At 31.3% G+C, this 14,306-nt stretch overlaps 1 protein-coding gene and 1 non-coding gene across 2 annotated transcripts; one reads left to right on the forward strand and one right to left on the reverse strand.

Annotated features, from left to right (window-relative positions):
* Window positions 1–9,126: 9,126 nt before the first annotated feature.
* Window positions 9,127–13,240, reverse strand: LOC105156027 (beta-amylase 1, chloroplastic). The gene is made up of 4 exons (XM_011072055.3): window positions 12,527–13,240; window positions 10,521–10,731; window positions 10,272–10,388; window positions 9,127–10,174 (listed from the first exon to the last, which is right to left on the reverse strand). Exons 1-4 carry the CDS (start codon window positions 13,021–13,023, stop codon window positions 9,383–9,385), a joined length of 1,617 nt encoding a protein of 538 aa, XP_011070357.2. The 5' UTR covers window positions 13,024–13,240; the 3' UTR covers window positions 9,127–9,382.
* Window positions 13,241–14,123: 883 nt separating this feature from the next.
* TRNAP-UGG (transfer RNA proline (anticodon UGG)) lies at window positions 14,124–14,195 on the forward strand. Its single transcript has one exon. It is a non-coding gene; the product is annotated as a tRNA-Pro (tRNA).
* Window positions 14,196–14,306: the final 111 nt, after the last annotated feature.

The raw sequence follows: 14,306 nt of genomic DNA on the forward strand, positions 1-14,306 counted from the left end.
AAGTTTCCACTACTATTTTACAACTGGTTTTACTTTTTCTTTTTTCTTTTCTTTTCTTTTCTTTTCTTTTTTTTTTTTTTTGGATCAATAACTGTTTGTACTTTTTGTATGATTTCTTTTGAGTCGTGTTTTGTAAATGGTATGGATAAGTCAATTCATGTGGATAAAATCCGAGCATATTTATATCTACAATTCTTGATTTAAGGTTTTATTATATAAATTATTTTTATTTTTAGAAAAATTATATATATTATTAGAAATGTGAACGTATTTATATAAATTATCTTTATTTTTAATAAATTACACATTTATAAACTATACATATTTTTTTCGTCAATAATAATTTCTCTAGTTAAGTAAAAATATGAGTAATTTGTATGAATAAATTATTAGTCAGATGTAAATATCACTATCCCTAGCTTAATTGTTGGTTCATTTCTTTTATATATTTGCACGACGACTTTTTGGCTTACATGTTTTGGGTAAATATTATAATTATCCCTTTCGTGTTTGAAATTATTTTAGTTTTTTATCTTTATTTTCTTATATCAGCATTTCAAACTTTAGATTTTGGGATAATTACACTCTTATTTGTATGAATTTAGTGTAATTACACGAAAATATCTTATAGTTTGGAAAAAATTACATCTAACACTCTTAAAACTTATTTTCGTCTAACAAATAAATCTCGTCATTAGTCAAAATTCACTGAATTTGCTGATATTAACATAAAAACTGAATGAGAAATGCAATTGACTTATTGCAGATCAAATATTTTTTCCGACTAAACTACCCTTCACATGCATTAACGTGTGAAGACGTATGAAGGTAATTTGAAAAAAAAGTTATTTGTTTGATTTACAATAAATCAATAATAAGTCAATGAGAAGTAAATATAAATTTATTTTTTTAATTTTTTTATTAATATCAATAAATTCGATAAATTCTGACTAATGGAGAGACTTATTTATTAAATAAAAGTAAATTTTTAGATACTAAATATAATTTTTTAAATTATAGAGAATTTACATATAATAATACTAAATCTTAAAGGAGGGCAGGGTAATTATTCCTTAGATTTTTTTATCAAATTAGTTCTCCTGGCCACTTTTCAACAAAACTCGCAGAACTTGATATTTTTTTATTTTTGTCCTTTAGTTTCTTAAATTTTAAAAGGGATAATTATACTTTTTTTGCCTGAGGTATAATGTAATTACACTTAAATTTTCTGTAGTTTGAGAAATTATATCTAGCACTCATAATGTTTGCTCACTAGAAAAAAATAACTATTGGCTATAATTTTAAAGCTATGGACTAAAAATCGTAGTAAATAATTTTTATTGAATACAGTTAAATAAAATCGATACAAAAACATAGATTTTTCACCTAGAAAAAGTTATTTGTCATGGCTAAGAGTTATGGTAAAAATATTTTCATGGCTAAAGCCACCTTCGTAGATACCCGGACCAACAACCGTTGCATTGTCGTGGTCAATACTTATTTGCTACGGCTATTTTATTTTTAACCATAAAAATTAGCCATAGTTAAATGTTGCTTTTTTTTTTAATGGCTTTAGTCTAACAAATAAGTTCATCTGTTAGTCAAAATGCACTGAATTTGCTGACATTAACCAAAAAATTGAATGAAAATAGATATTTATCATGATTGACTTATTGCAGGTCAAATAATTTTTTCCGTCTAAACTACTTTTATAACGCGTGAAGACGTATAAGGGTAATATGGTCATAAAAAAACTTATTAATCTACAATAAATTATTAATAAGTCAATAGGGTTAAATATGATTTTTTTTTAAATCAACAAATTCAATAAATTTTGACTAATTGAGGAACTTATTTGTTAGACGTAAGCAAATCTCATGAGTGTTTGGTGTAATTTTTCAAATCATAAGAGAATTAAGTATAATTACACTAAATTTTATGGGAGGAAAGTATAATTTAAAAATATTACCATTGATCCTTATTCTGAAAGGAAGAAGTACCGTAACTTTCAATCCAAAATATTGTCTATTAATGTTTTATTTAAGGACCTCTCCACGAGCAACAGTATATTGAGAGAAATTTAAAGTGAGGAAATTAAAGTAAGAAAAATTAGTTGTTTTAAAATGCTTCCGACAATTTGACAAAATTACAGGCTTTGTTTGGATTCCACTCTTTGCGTTTTTTGAGATAAGATAAAACATACTGAATGTTTATTTTTGTGTTTTTACACCTTATCTGCGTGTTTTTCTAGTTTTCAACTTTACATATAATATATATATATATATATATATTTAATATAAAATAGACATGATTTGACAATAAACAGTAATTTTTGTCTCCAAAAAATACAACATTAAACATAAAATATTTATATATAAAGTTATATATAAATTTGACAATAAACAGTAATTTTTGTCTCCAAAAAATACAACATTAAACATAAAATATTTATATATATACATATTTATATATAAAATTATATATAAAAATATATGATTTGACGATGAACAGTGATTTTTGTCTCCCAAATCTCAACATCAAACATACACCACTTATTTTAAAATATTTTAAATTACCCCAAAACCCAAATCCAAACATATCATCTATTTTCAACACACACTAACTTATCTCTATTTTTCTCTCTATTTTCAAAACACAAAACAAAACAACTAAAACACAAATCCAAACGCAACGACAGTGTTCCAGACCCTCCAACTCATCTTTTATTACCGAGAAATGAACAGTGTGGCAGATTTTTGGGCACGACAAGTTGCTTTGTCATATTTTGGACATACAAATATGACATCTTCCTTCCCTCCATTTTTGGTTGTTTAGTTGTATAACGGCGTACATAACCCTTACTAAACAACGCACGTGTACTGGATATTTTGCTTATGAGGAAAATTGCAAAATTAGCCCTCTAATTAAGAGGTGATGTTATTGGTTCTATAACTTTAGGGTTAGTAATTTAATTGTGTAAGTTACAAAAGCTCATGATTTTAATTCTCTGTATGAATCTGACAGAATTATGAACAATTTTACTATTTCCCAGCTTAAAATGAGTATTTTAGTCCATTTTCAATTATATTTGCATCCTACTGCATATTCTTCGCACATGCTCGCTTAGATTGGTATCAGAGTCTAAATGTATTAAAAAAAATATATGAAATATCGCATTTAGATATTTTTCCATTAGTGAAGGAGACTCTTTAAGAGAATGGAACCGAACAAAAGTTCGAGTTACAACAGGGAATATTTTTAAATTCTAAAAATCAAGAATGGAATTTCTTTATGGAAATTCTAAAAGGAGGAGGAAATTATCTCCAAACACCAAATGAAGGTTCGAGTGACAACTAGGAATATTTTCAAACCTTGAAAAAACAGAGAAAGGATTGGAAGGCCACAAAGTTGGATCATGAACCTCTTATTGATGAGGAACAAGAAGAATGGTAGAGAATTCACCAGATCCAAAAGGTGCTATCAAGAAATACGGTGAAAGACATATATTCAACCGAAGTCCATGGTAGATTACCAGCAAAGAGAAACGGAATGGGTAATCTCTTTCACTAATACAGTTCTCAAAGATCTCCTAAATATCTGAGAGAAACACAAAAGACAGTTCAAGACTATGGATATAGGTTAATTCATATACCTATGAAGATAAAAACTTTGAGCCAAAAGCTAGACGAGATTCTTAAGATCCTTTCCAATCTACATAAGGATCTTACAAATCTGAAGTCAGAAATTATAGATCTAAGAGAACCAAACGGAGAGTCCTGAAATATTAAAATCCAAACAGGAGCGGATCAGAGACGCCCTTGGAACAGTACCTCTTCTACCTCAGAAGTGGAAGGCCATGAAGATTCAAAAGTCGAAGACCAGTGAAGATCTGACATAGCATCCATCAGATTTACAAGAATTGGCGGAATTATTTCCCCAACTCAGGATTATGGATTTAGTCAATATCCAAACTAATAAAATCACTCCAGCATTACCACCACCGGAGGGAAGTACATGTTTTAATGATCCTCCACAAGATCATCCAATGAGAGAGAATGTAGATTTCCACATTGAACGAGAACTATGCTTCAGCCCTTGCATTCATACGACTCTATACTTAACTTGGATGTTATTGATTTTCGGAATACCGAGAAATTGATAGATGAATGGATTGCAGAAAATTTCATAAAACTTGTGGAGTTAAGTTTGAAGGGATCTGTGAAGATCGGATGAGATAATACCCAAAAAGATACCAAAGTCAGCATCCTTGTCGGAGATTTAAAAGGCGCGATAGTAGATAGGCTAGGAAGGCTTATCAAGATACACTTCATCGGAGACGGTTACTTCGAAGGAAGTAAAGCAGAGAATGCGAGAGAATATACACAAGCTCACTTTAGCCTTGTATAAGAAGTATTTGCGCAGTAAACGAATATATTTATTGGTTTCGCAAGTATTTCTTCTAGAGTGGAGTAGCAACAGAAGTAGCAACTCTAGTGTTCTTTGCAAAGATATGCAGTCCATGGAGGGAAATGTTGATCCAGTCATATAAAGTACCCGAAAGACAGCTAGATTCAATTACAAGTAGAATATCTTTCTTTAAAAACAAACTGAAGGATTGGTGTTATCAAACATCCATATAGAAAAACATGAAAAGGATGAGAGGTAATATCAAACGAACCCTTTTGTGTTGTGATAACAATGATTTTCCAACTATTATAGGAGATATGAGCGAGCCAAGGAAAAGCAGGAAGCAAAGTAGTGCCTCCTACCTTAGGAGTTCCATAAGAATATTTTCCCGACAAAGATCATGGTGGTCCAAGACAAAATCCAGATCATACAAATTTGGACAGAAAATGGGACCAACAAGGGTTTCATCCCAAGAATCCAGACGGACAGATGCAAGATCCACAGGAAGAATCCCTACAAAAAAAACTTTCAGACAAGCCCATACCCGAGCCAAAGAAAGTTTCAAAGACTGTAATTGCTGGACCTACGGTGGCATGTACGGATTTATGGTAAAAAATATTATTCTATTAATTTGACTCTCGTATAATTTTAGTTCACTAATTTTGATAATTATCACATTTTATATACTATATTAAAAAAATAGTTCAATTAGGTACTTCGATGGCTATCTTTTTTTTTCTTTTGCCGGAATTGCTTCAATATGGGTGCCACTGTCGTCGCCTAGGTGTGTATCGCCCAATTGTGTGGGGGAACTGACCATAAAATTTCAAAGACTGCAATTGGTGTTAATTTTATGGTCAGTCGCCCCCACACAATTGGGGGATACATAGCTAGGCGACGACAATGGTGCCCACATTGAAGCAATTCCGGCAAAAGGAAAAAAAAAAATAGCCCTCGAAGTATCTAATTGAACTATTTTTTTAAGATAGGATATAAAATGTGATAATTATCAAAATTAATGAGCTAAAATTATACGAGAGTCAAATTAATAGAATAATTCTTTTCCCATTTAAATATTACATTCCCAAACTTCGAAACTTCTTCACAGGCTTACCAAAGAGCTCAATTGCATGCATGCACAATGCATCCCATCTATTTTATTTTTTTCAAATTTGTATCCGAACCGCTGCTCTAAGCAAGATTCTTTACTTTTTAAGGATAATTACAATTTCCTTCTATAAGATTTAATGTAATTATATGTAGACATTTTTTTAAGAATTTACATATAGCAGCTTTGAGATTTGTTTTTGTCTAACAAATAAATTCATTCGTTAACCAAAATTTATCGAATTTGCTAATATTAATAAAAAGATCAAAAAAAAAATTTATATTTACCCCCCAATTGACTTATTATTAATGTATTGCAAGTCAAATCAATATTTTTATAGCTAAATTACCCTCATACGTCTTTATGTGTTAATGCATGTTAGGTGATATATTTTCGCCGTTATAAAGGTAGTTTAGTCCGAAAAAAAATATTTGACCTGCAATAGGTCAATAATAAATTAATCGACGATAAATAGCAATTTTCTCTCAAGATTTTTTTTTAATATCAATAAATTCAGTAAATTTTGATCAATGAGAGGACATGTTTGTTACATGAAAGCAAATTTAAAAAATGCTAAATATAATTTTTCAAACTGCAGAACGTTTGCATGTAATAATACTAAATTTCAAGAAAGATGGGTGTGATTATCCCTATTTTTTGTTGAGTCGAGGGAGAATTGCTACCCACTTATAGTATTTTTTAAAAAAATTATTCTTTTTAATTTTTTTTTTTTTTGCTAAGACTACTATTTGATTAGAGATTCTATTTAAAAACTCAAAGTTTACAAAAAAAAAAAAAACATGCAGTGCTTTTATAATAATTATTATTATTTTATTATTTTACACTTGGTTTTCCTTATAAAATGATTGGATATGATTAGACATGCAAAACTGAAAAGAAAGATGTCATAATTATATATTCGTTTCGTGAAAGGAGGGCAAGCCAAGCTCTGCTGTTTTTGTTCACAAAATGAAAGGAAATCATTCAGCCTGTCTGTCTGCCACGTCAGCAATCAATCAATATATATATACATATATATATATATTTCTGATAATATATTGGAACCAAATTAGGTACGTGTAGGTAATATTTTTGGAAAAGGGCTGCAATTAAATATTAAGAATAATTACATTCTCCTCTTCTAAAATTTAAGATAATTATAATTAGATATTCAATAATTTAAAAAATTATATTTAGTATTATTAAAATTTATTGTCGTTTAACAAGCAAGAAGTTCAATGAATGCCACGATAATTATATTGATATATCATTAATCAAATTATTATTTACATATAATTGAATATCACCATTTGGTTGTCTTCAATTTTTTTCTTGTTTGCCATTTTTAGTTTTAAATTATTTTATTAATTTTTAATTTTCTTTCTTCTCAACTTCTATTTTTCTTTTTTTTTTCGATAATTTCTCATCAATTTTTTCTACTTTGTACTATTTTTTATTTATCAAACTTACATATATATCTTTTAAAACAATAAATTTTAAAACTAAGTGCACAAAAATCTGCATAATTGTCCAATGATAAATTCTTTCAAAATTAAAATTATTAGTTTCTAAGTTTATGCATAAGGGACCAAACTGCAATAAAAATAGAAAGTGAAGGATTAAAATAATTTTGTATAAATTAAAAGAAGTTCTATAGAAATAATATATATATATATATATATATACATATGATCAATTATTATATATGTATATTATGATAAAACACGTCCAATGAAACTTGAATTCATAACGTTGGTATATGCTAATGATTAATTATGATTCTTTCTTGACTAATTTAATAAATAAATCAAAGAATATCAGCGGTTAGTATATGCTATAAGTTTCAGGTTTTCTTTTTTTAAAAAAAATATTTATATTTTTAAATCAACTAATATATAATTATTACAATATTCAGTATACAATATATTAATAATTCTAAATCAATAAACAAATTTAAACACTCTCTTCGCTCTCTCTCTCTCTCTCTCACATACACACACAACTCTCTCTTGGATTAATTTTTATTTTTTTGCTATTTAATTTTTTTAATATTAAAAAATGAGAAAATGTTTTATTATTTTATAATAAATTATTATAATTAAATAAAAGTAAAATTAATATTAATATTTTATTCACTAAAAAAATATAATATTCAAGATATTATAAATTATGCGATTAGAATTAATCATTGCATTAACAAATATCAATTATATATTTATATTAATATTCAACTAGCATGAATGTGTATATATTATTTTTATTCAAAAGTTTAGGCAATAATTCTTTATTTTATATTATTGTAAAAAAAATTATCTATTAAATTTTTATTTAAAATTAAACTAACGTATACTACTTATAAAAACGTTTTAAAAATGTTTAAAACAAAATAAGTCAAGAAATAAAATATTATTCGATTATAATGGTATAAATGTCCATTTTAGTCATTTTATCAATTAAAGGCCTTATTATGCCAAACATCCTAACATCTTATAAGCTATAATATCTTATTTTACCCAAACACTTTAGGAGTTAATTTTTAAAATAAGATCCAACACCTTATAAACTTCTAAAATATCTTATAAGATGTAGGAGCTTATAAAAATATTTTAAAAAAATTTAGTCAAATACCCTCTAAATACCTATGTCTGTAAAATTCAAACTCACAACGTAATTGTGAAATCTCAACTTTCCCGATCAAATAAAGATCATACATTGGTAGCTATAAGTTTCAGTCGGTACGTACTCAAATAATTGCAGATTTCAATTGAAAAATAAACTTAAAAGTGTCATGCAAGTATTATTCTTTAATTATTTCCAATATATTCGAGCCGTTGGCGAATAAACTAAAAATTATCATGACAGGAATAATTCAAGCATACAGCAATTTATCATAATCATTCAGTATTTTAATTATTTATCTTGTTCCATTATATTTGCAATGGTGAATAAATAAATTGAAAAAAAGGGTTTGTCCCAATCCGAGTGCATGTGCTCTTACTCAGAATTGGACCATATCAATAAATTGAGTCCATCAAAATTGTAATGCTTCTGTGTAGGAATCATCTGGATTTTGTCTCATGCAGACCTATAGTATTTAATTAGTAATAGGTGGTTAATTAAGTATTCTAATAATTTAGAGTAAATTACAATAATTTTTTTAAGATTTGTTTTAATTACAATTAGAAGAGTTATTTTGAAATTCTGTTAATTCTCAACATATTTTGGATGGTAAAAATCTCATGAACACATTGATTAAAATTCATTCAAACTCATTTAACAATTAAATCAAATTAAAAAGTTAATTCAACACTGAACAGAAAGTTCCAAAAACCAATGGGAATGCAAGCAACCATGGTTTAAGATATACTTGTGTTTCTCATTTTTTGATTATTATATAGAAAAGAAAAAAGGTGGTAGTTTCGAAATTATTTAATTTCCAATATTGAAATACTTTATTTTTCATGATTTTTCTAAGAAATCTTTGAGTTTCTTAAGAAATTTTTTAATTTTGCCTAATTTGCTAGCCAAACATTGACCTCATACTTTCATCCACAAATATATAAAATATTGAGACTACACAAATATTTTATTTAATGATAGCCGATCTGATATTGAACCAAACATAATAATGTTATATGCATATATATATATATATATATATTAATTGGTTCAAGAGAAAGATCTAGGTGAGCTTGAACACAGCCATCCATCCTCAAAATTCAGGGAGGAAACATATCATTGTGCAATGCAGTGGGCTCAGAAATCAAACCCTACCAAATTTACCTGACCAGGAATCAATACGCTAAAAGATTTGTATCCAGTGCCTGTGTAGCAAGGAAAGGTCCGGGCGAAGTGAAGCTTCTCTTCCTAAAGTGCAAGAACTGTTCCAGCAAAAGCAGAAGCTGTTGGAGGAGACAAGGTCGTGTGGCCTCCACCAGAATCTAAGCTGGCTTGAAACATATTGATAGCTGACATTTGCCTCACAAAGCGCGAAAAACTGACCCAGTTGCGAGGCTCAAACAAATTTTTGTCCATTCTGACAAAGTTGAAAGAAAACGATGGCATTTCAAGTCCATCCGAGTAGAACTTTGACATTTTTAACACCTGTTGGAATGACTCATTATCCAAATTTCTGGAATAGTTTTCACCCTCCAATGGGATGTCACAGATCCGAGCAGCAAGCAGTATTTGCTTAAGGAAACTTTCGGGCCGACTGGCCGGATTTATCTGCTGCTCTTCAGCATCTTGCATCTCAAAACCTGAACAGCACATGGTAAAACTATACCGACCAAACATTTGAACAATTCGTAGATATCCATCTCTAGCTGAAGTGTTGTAGTATCCAGATGTTAACTCTGCGGGGTGAGATTGAGTGCCATAATGCCAGTGAACCCCACCAACTTTTCCTGACATGTTTACTTCATTACCGCGGAAAATGGTCTCTGCTTCCCTACAGATCCTTTCCCCATGCAAAAGCAGCATGCCTGAGTACCATTCAAGGAAGAACTCTCCATATGGCGTCTTCCAAGAACCATCACTTCGGAAGAATTCTGTACTTTCAGGATTTTGCATTAGACTGCTGGCATCAATAGGACCTCCATATCCCCACTCTCGCATTCCTATCTTGCATGCACAGGCACGCAGAGATGCAAGCATATACTGGCAAGTTAAATTAGGAAAAATATATTAAAGATATGGTTTAGATAAAGGAAAAAGTCTATATGCCACTTAAAGAGATGTCAAACTCTATGCATACCTTGTCATAGCATTGAAATTCACCAATTTCACCAGAACGTAGAGCCTGAGTTAACTTTTGAGTAGGGCATGAAGGATATCTTAGTTCACCACCGGGACCTAGTCCAACTTGAATCCCCTGGAAATAAAAATTGCCATGAAATTTGCGGAGACATCAGAATAAACAAAAAAAGGAAAAGGAGAATAAGAAGAGCAAAAGATCTACTAAGAATTATTTTGGTAAAAGACTATCATGCAGGTCAGTCTTTACAGTTATAATGCCGCCAAGAAATGATCTGAATGTCTCCCTGAAGCTCCTCATGAGATCAGCATATGCTTGAATTGGTGTTCGTCCATGCAGAACAGGTAGAACATCACATCCCAGAGAAATGTATTCCATACTCCTCCTCCCAAACCTATCCGCATATGATACATCTGGATCTTTATCCATTTCTTCAAGCACCCACAAAGGGAGAGGAATCCTTGCTCAAACAAAAGGCGAAATTAATATCAGTATTGATGAGGCATTGAAAGGAAATCAAGAAGAAACATTACAGTGGAGCACGCCAAACATTACTTCTAATATTTACTTTGTATCTAAAACCATGCTTTTTGTTTTTACCCTTCTCAACCTGTGAATACTCCTTTTGTCACAGCAAGAAGTAATAGCATCACTAGGCTGAATTCTTGAATACTGGAACATAGACATCCTCACAAAGTCGAAGCAGAGTCCTTCTAGTCCAGACAGGGTGAGGGTTACAGGGCACAACTAAATATGGCCAGTGTTATTGGTAATTTTAAATAAACGTTCATCACAAATTGTACACCCTTCAAGAGATCCCAGCAACTTCAGGCATAATGAGATGCCCAACGTAGTTTATATACATAAATGATTCGAGATGGTGATCTCTCTTAGTTCCACTCATTTATTGTCAATGCGCTATAAATTGTTTAAGTACAAAAGAAATAGAAAAGGAGTATTGGTTAATGTCTTTCCTCAAGACGAATTGTCCTTGAACTGAGAAATACCTGGTCAATTATCTACATGCCCATGAATCTTTGAAGGAAACCTTAAGCCTGTTTTCTCTGGTTGTGTCTGCATTGAAGGATTTCATATGTGAGGGGTGCTGGATCATTATCAGCTACTATGTATGTGAAACCCTTAGCACCCATTTTCAGCTATGCAATATTATTTTAGGGATTTCATCCAATACTTTGTGATCCAACACCCCTTCTCTCCAAATGCTGTTCTAATAAATCCTTGAATATGATTTGGTTAAGTGATCACAAAACAGAGCTGCATAAAGGATAACCTTGTTTCGCTCAATCTGGATGAAATATTTGAACAGAACAATGAAGCACTCACAATCATTAATTATTAAAAACTGATTAAATCTTTTTAATCAACTTCATTATATCATGGGCCGTATCTCTCAAATACATTTAAAAATATGACACAAACAATTAGCATCTCTCTCAACTCTCTTTCAACAAAAATTAGACCAAACTTATGAGAACATAATCCTTTTCTTTTGAACTCAACTCCATAAGGGGCTGTTGCCTTAAACTGAGACGTGCTAACAGTCAACATCAAACACTAGTTGTAGATCACCATATCTAGATGGTCCGGAATAACAACCATGTGACGAACACCGCAACCACGACACTTTCCTCATACAAGCAGCTGTTTGTTCATTTCCAGCACTGCTCTATGTTGTGTATCTTTGAACGGTAAAGGCCCCAGCCAACCAACAATAAACCAATTCAGAAGTGTATTCCGACTTAGAAGCCTAGGTTATTGAATACCAGAGACTACTTCCCCGTACAAGTATTCTCAACACTTGTTCCCTGTATACGAATTTGCTTCTCCAATGCATATAATATTATATGCAAGAAGACATAATACTAGAAATTTCAGGAACATTAAACTCAAATGCAAATGTAGGCATTGCAAAATCATCTTCCAGCAAATTAATATTTCCCATGTTTAACATGTTTTAGTAACTTTTCGTAGCTCTAAGGATCAAAATACATCCAACTCCAGACCAAATAATCCACAGGATTCAGCAATATTCTTAGCAAAGGCGATGAACACAAACAACTCATTTAACAAGCATCAGAGTTCAAGAAAACTTCTGCTAAACCCAGCATGCATCAGTTAGAATAATCCTAAACAACATTTACCATTTCGATCATAATTATCCCTTTAAAACATCCAGAAAAAAGAATAGGGATTAAGCAGTTAAGTGAGAAGTCAATTTGGAGATGGTTACCAACCAGAATAAGTCATCAGGGCCTGACCCGCACTGATGAAATGCCATCACAGCGCGGACTTTCAGCCCAAAACGCTTCGCCATTTCTACAATCTCCAAATACCCTTGCCAATTGTAGATTCTAGGAAATTCCCTCTCCACCAGCCCCCACCACACTTCCATCACCACCCCCTCCACTCCCGCCGCCGCCAGCGCCCGGAATGATTGCGCCATGGCTTTCTTCCGCCTCATCGTCTGCGCCGTGGGGCCAATCACGTCCACCGGCAGCTTTACGTACACCGGGAACGCCCCCCTCCGGAGGCGTTGGCTGTAATTGAGCTCGTATACGAGCTCCCCATCCGAAGAGGCGTTTAGCCGGGACGCGATCACTGGCCGGGCCACGACCCGACATTGGACTTTCGCCCCTGCCCATGTCGAAATGGGTTGTGAGAAGCGCCGGTAGGCGGACCCAGTACGAGTAGTACAGCAACAACTGGGAGCAGAGGGGGACGCGATCGCCATTGTTTATTTATACAAATTGGGTTTCTCTCTATTTCGCAGAGCTGAGCGCTTGCGTTCTTTCAGGTAAAATTGAAATTAGGATCTCAACAAGTAGAGTACAGCTGCTGCACATCGAAGCAGTATGCGAGTTTCGCTGCTTTCTTCCTTTTTATACCAAAGCTTTGAGATACAAAAATGCACTAAGGAAAGTTTGATTTATGTGTAGTAAAAGTTATCGAACAATATAGACCACCAATTTGTAAGACGCCTCTATAAATGTTTCAGAAGAATTTAAAAGAAAAAGGAAACAGAAAATGTATATCAGAATATTAGCTATTTCCACGTCCACTTAATTGGGGTGCAATGCCAACCCTCATCTTAAAACCTCCCTATATATATTTGGGATATTGCATAATAGATTTTGTTTATTGTAATAGTATGTGTTTTTTACATTTTATTTATTTAATATTATTGATCAGAATAGAGGTATTCAGTTCGATAAATCGAACTTTCAATTCGTCGAAGTTTCATGACGAAACCAAATCGAAAAGGACCGGTTGGATTTGATTATAACCGAACTTATTTTAGTTTTAAGCTGAAAAAAAAACTCATCTTTTTGAATAAGTAATATAATATATAATATTCTTGAGATTGTAAATAATACAATATATTATATTCTTTTAATATAATTAATAATAAAAAAATTGATTATTTAGTTTGATACGATTAATTGAACATAGATAATCGTATCAATCGAAATAGCTGACTTTTTAAAAAATAATAATAATCGAAAATTAGGTGCATCACAACGGGAACCAAATTGATTGACAGGGGATTGAGGTTGCCGAGAGCGGAAAGGGGCAGTTATGTGATAAAATATGTGGTTGACTTAGGAAATTTACATTTTGCACCCAAATTAGTTATTCTAAGGGGATTAGCTTTAATGATATAGTATACATAAATCAACTTACCATTTATTTTTTAAAACTGTTAAAAAATTTCCTATATATGTTTTACATTTTCAATAGCATTAAAATTCATTTTTAAACTTAAATAATACTTTCCATTTGTATATTATGTTCAATATATTTAAAGATTTTTTTAAGACATGTGGCCAACTTGGGCATTTGGTCTAGTGGTATGATTCTCGCTTTGGGTGCGAGAGGTCCCGAGTTCGATTCTCGGAATGCCCCTTTTATTTTTTTCTTTTTCTTTTATTATAAATAATTCGATTATATCATTATCACATGTTTTTAAATAGATCTGAGTATTTATATTTATATTTATACTTTCAAAATAGAGTG

The sequence above is a fragment of the Sesamum indicum genome, linkage group LG2 (genome assembly GCF_026168435.1).
Source record: "Sesamum indicum cultivar Baizhima isolate 11 linkage group LG2, ASM2616843v1, whole genome shotgun sequence".
NCBI classification, from domain to species: domain Eukaryota; kingdom Viridiplantae; phylum Streptophyta; class Magnoliopsida; order Lamiales; family Pedaliaceae; genus Sesamum; species Sesamum indicum.

Bases quoted from the DNA above. Each gene is read 5' to 3' on its own strand.
- LOC105156027 (XM_011072055.3), bottom strand. From the start codon at position 13,023: ATGGCGATCGCGTCCCCCTCTGCTCCCAGTTGTTGCTGTACTACTCGT. The intron at 10,732-12,526 runs GTTGGTAACCAT...TGTTTGAGCAAG, and splicing joins GGCCCTGATGACTTATTCTG to GATTCCTCTCCCTTTGTGGG. The intron at 10,389-10,520 runs GTAAAGACTGAC...TTTTATTTCCAG, and splicing joins TTCTTGGCGGCATTATAACT to GGGATTCAAGTTGGACTAGG.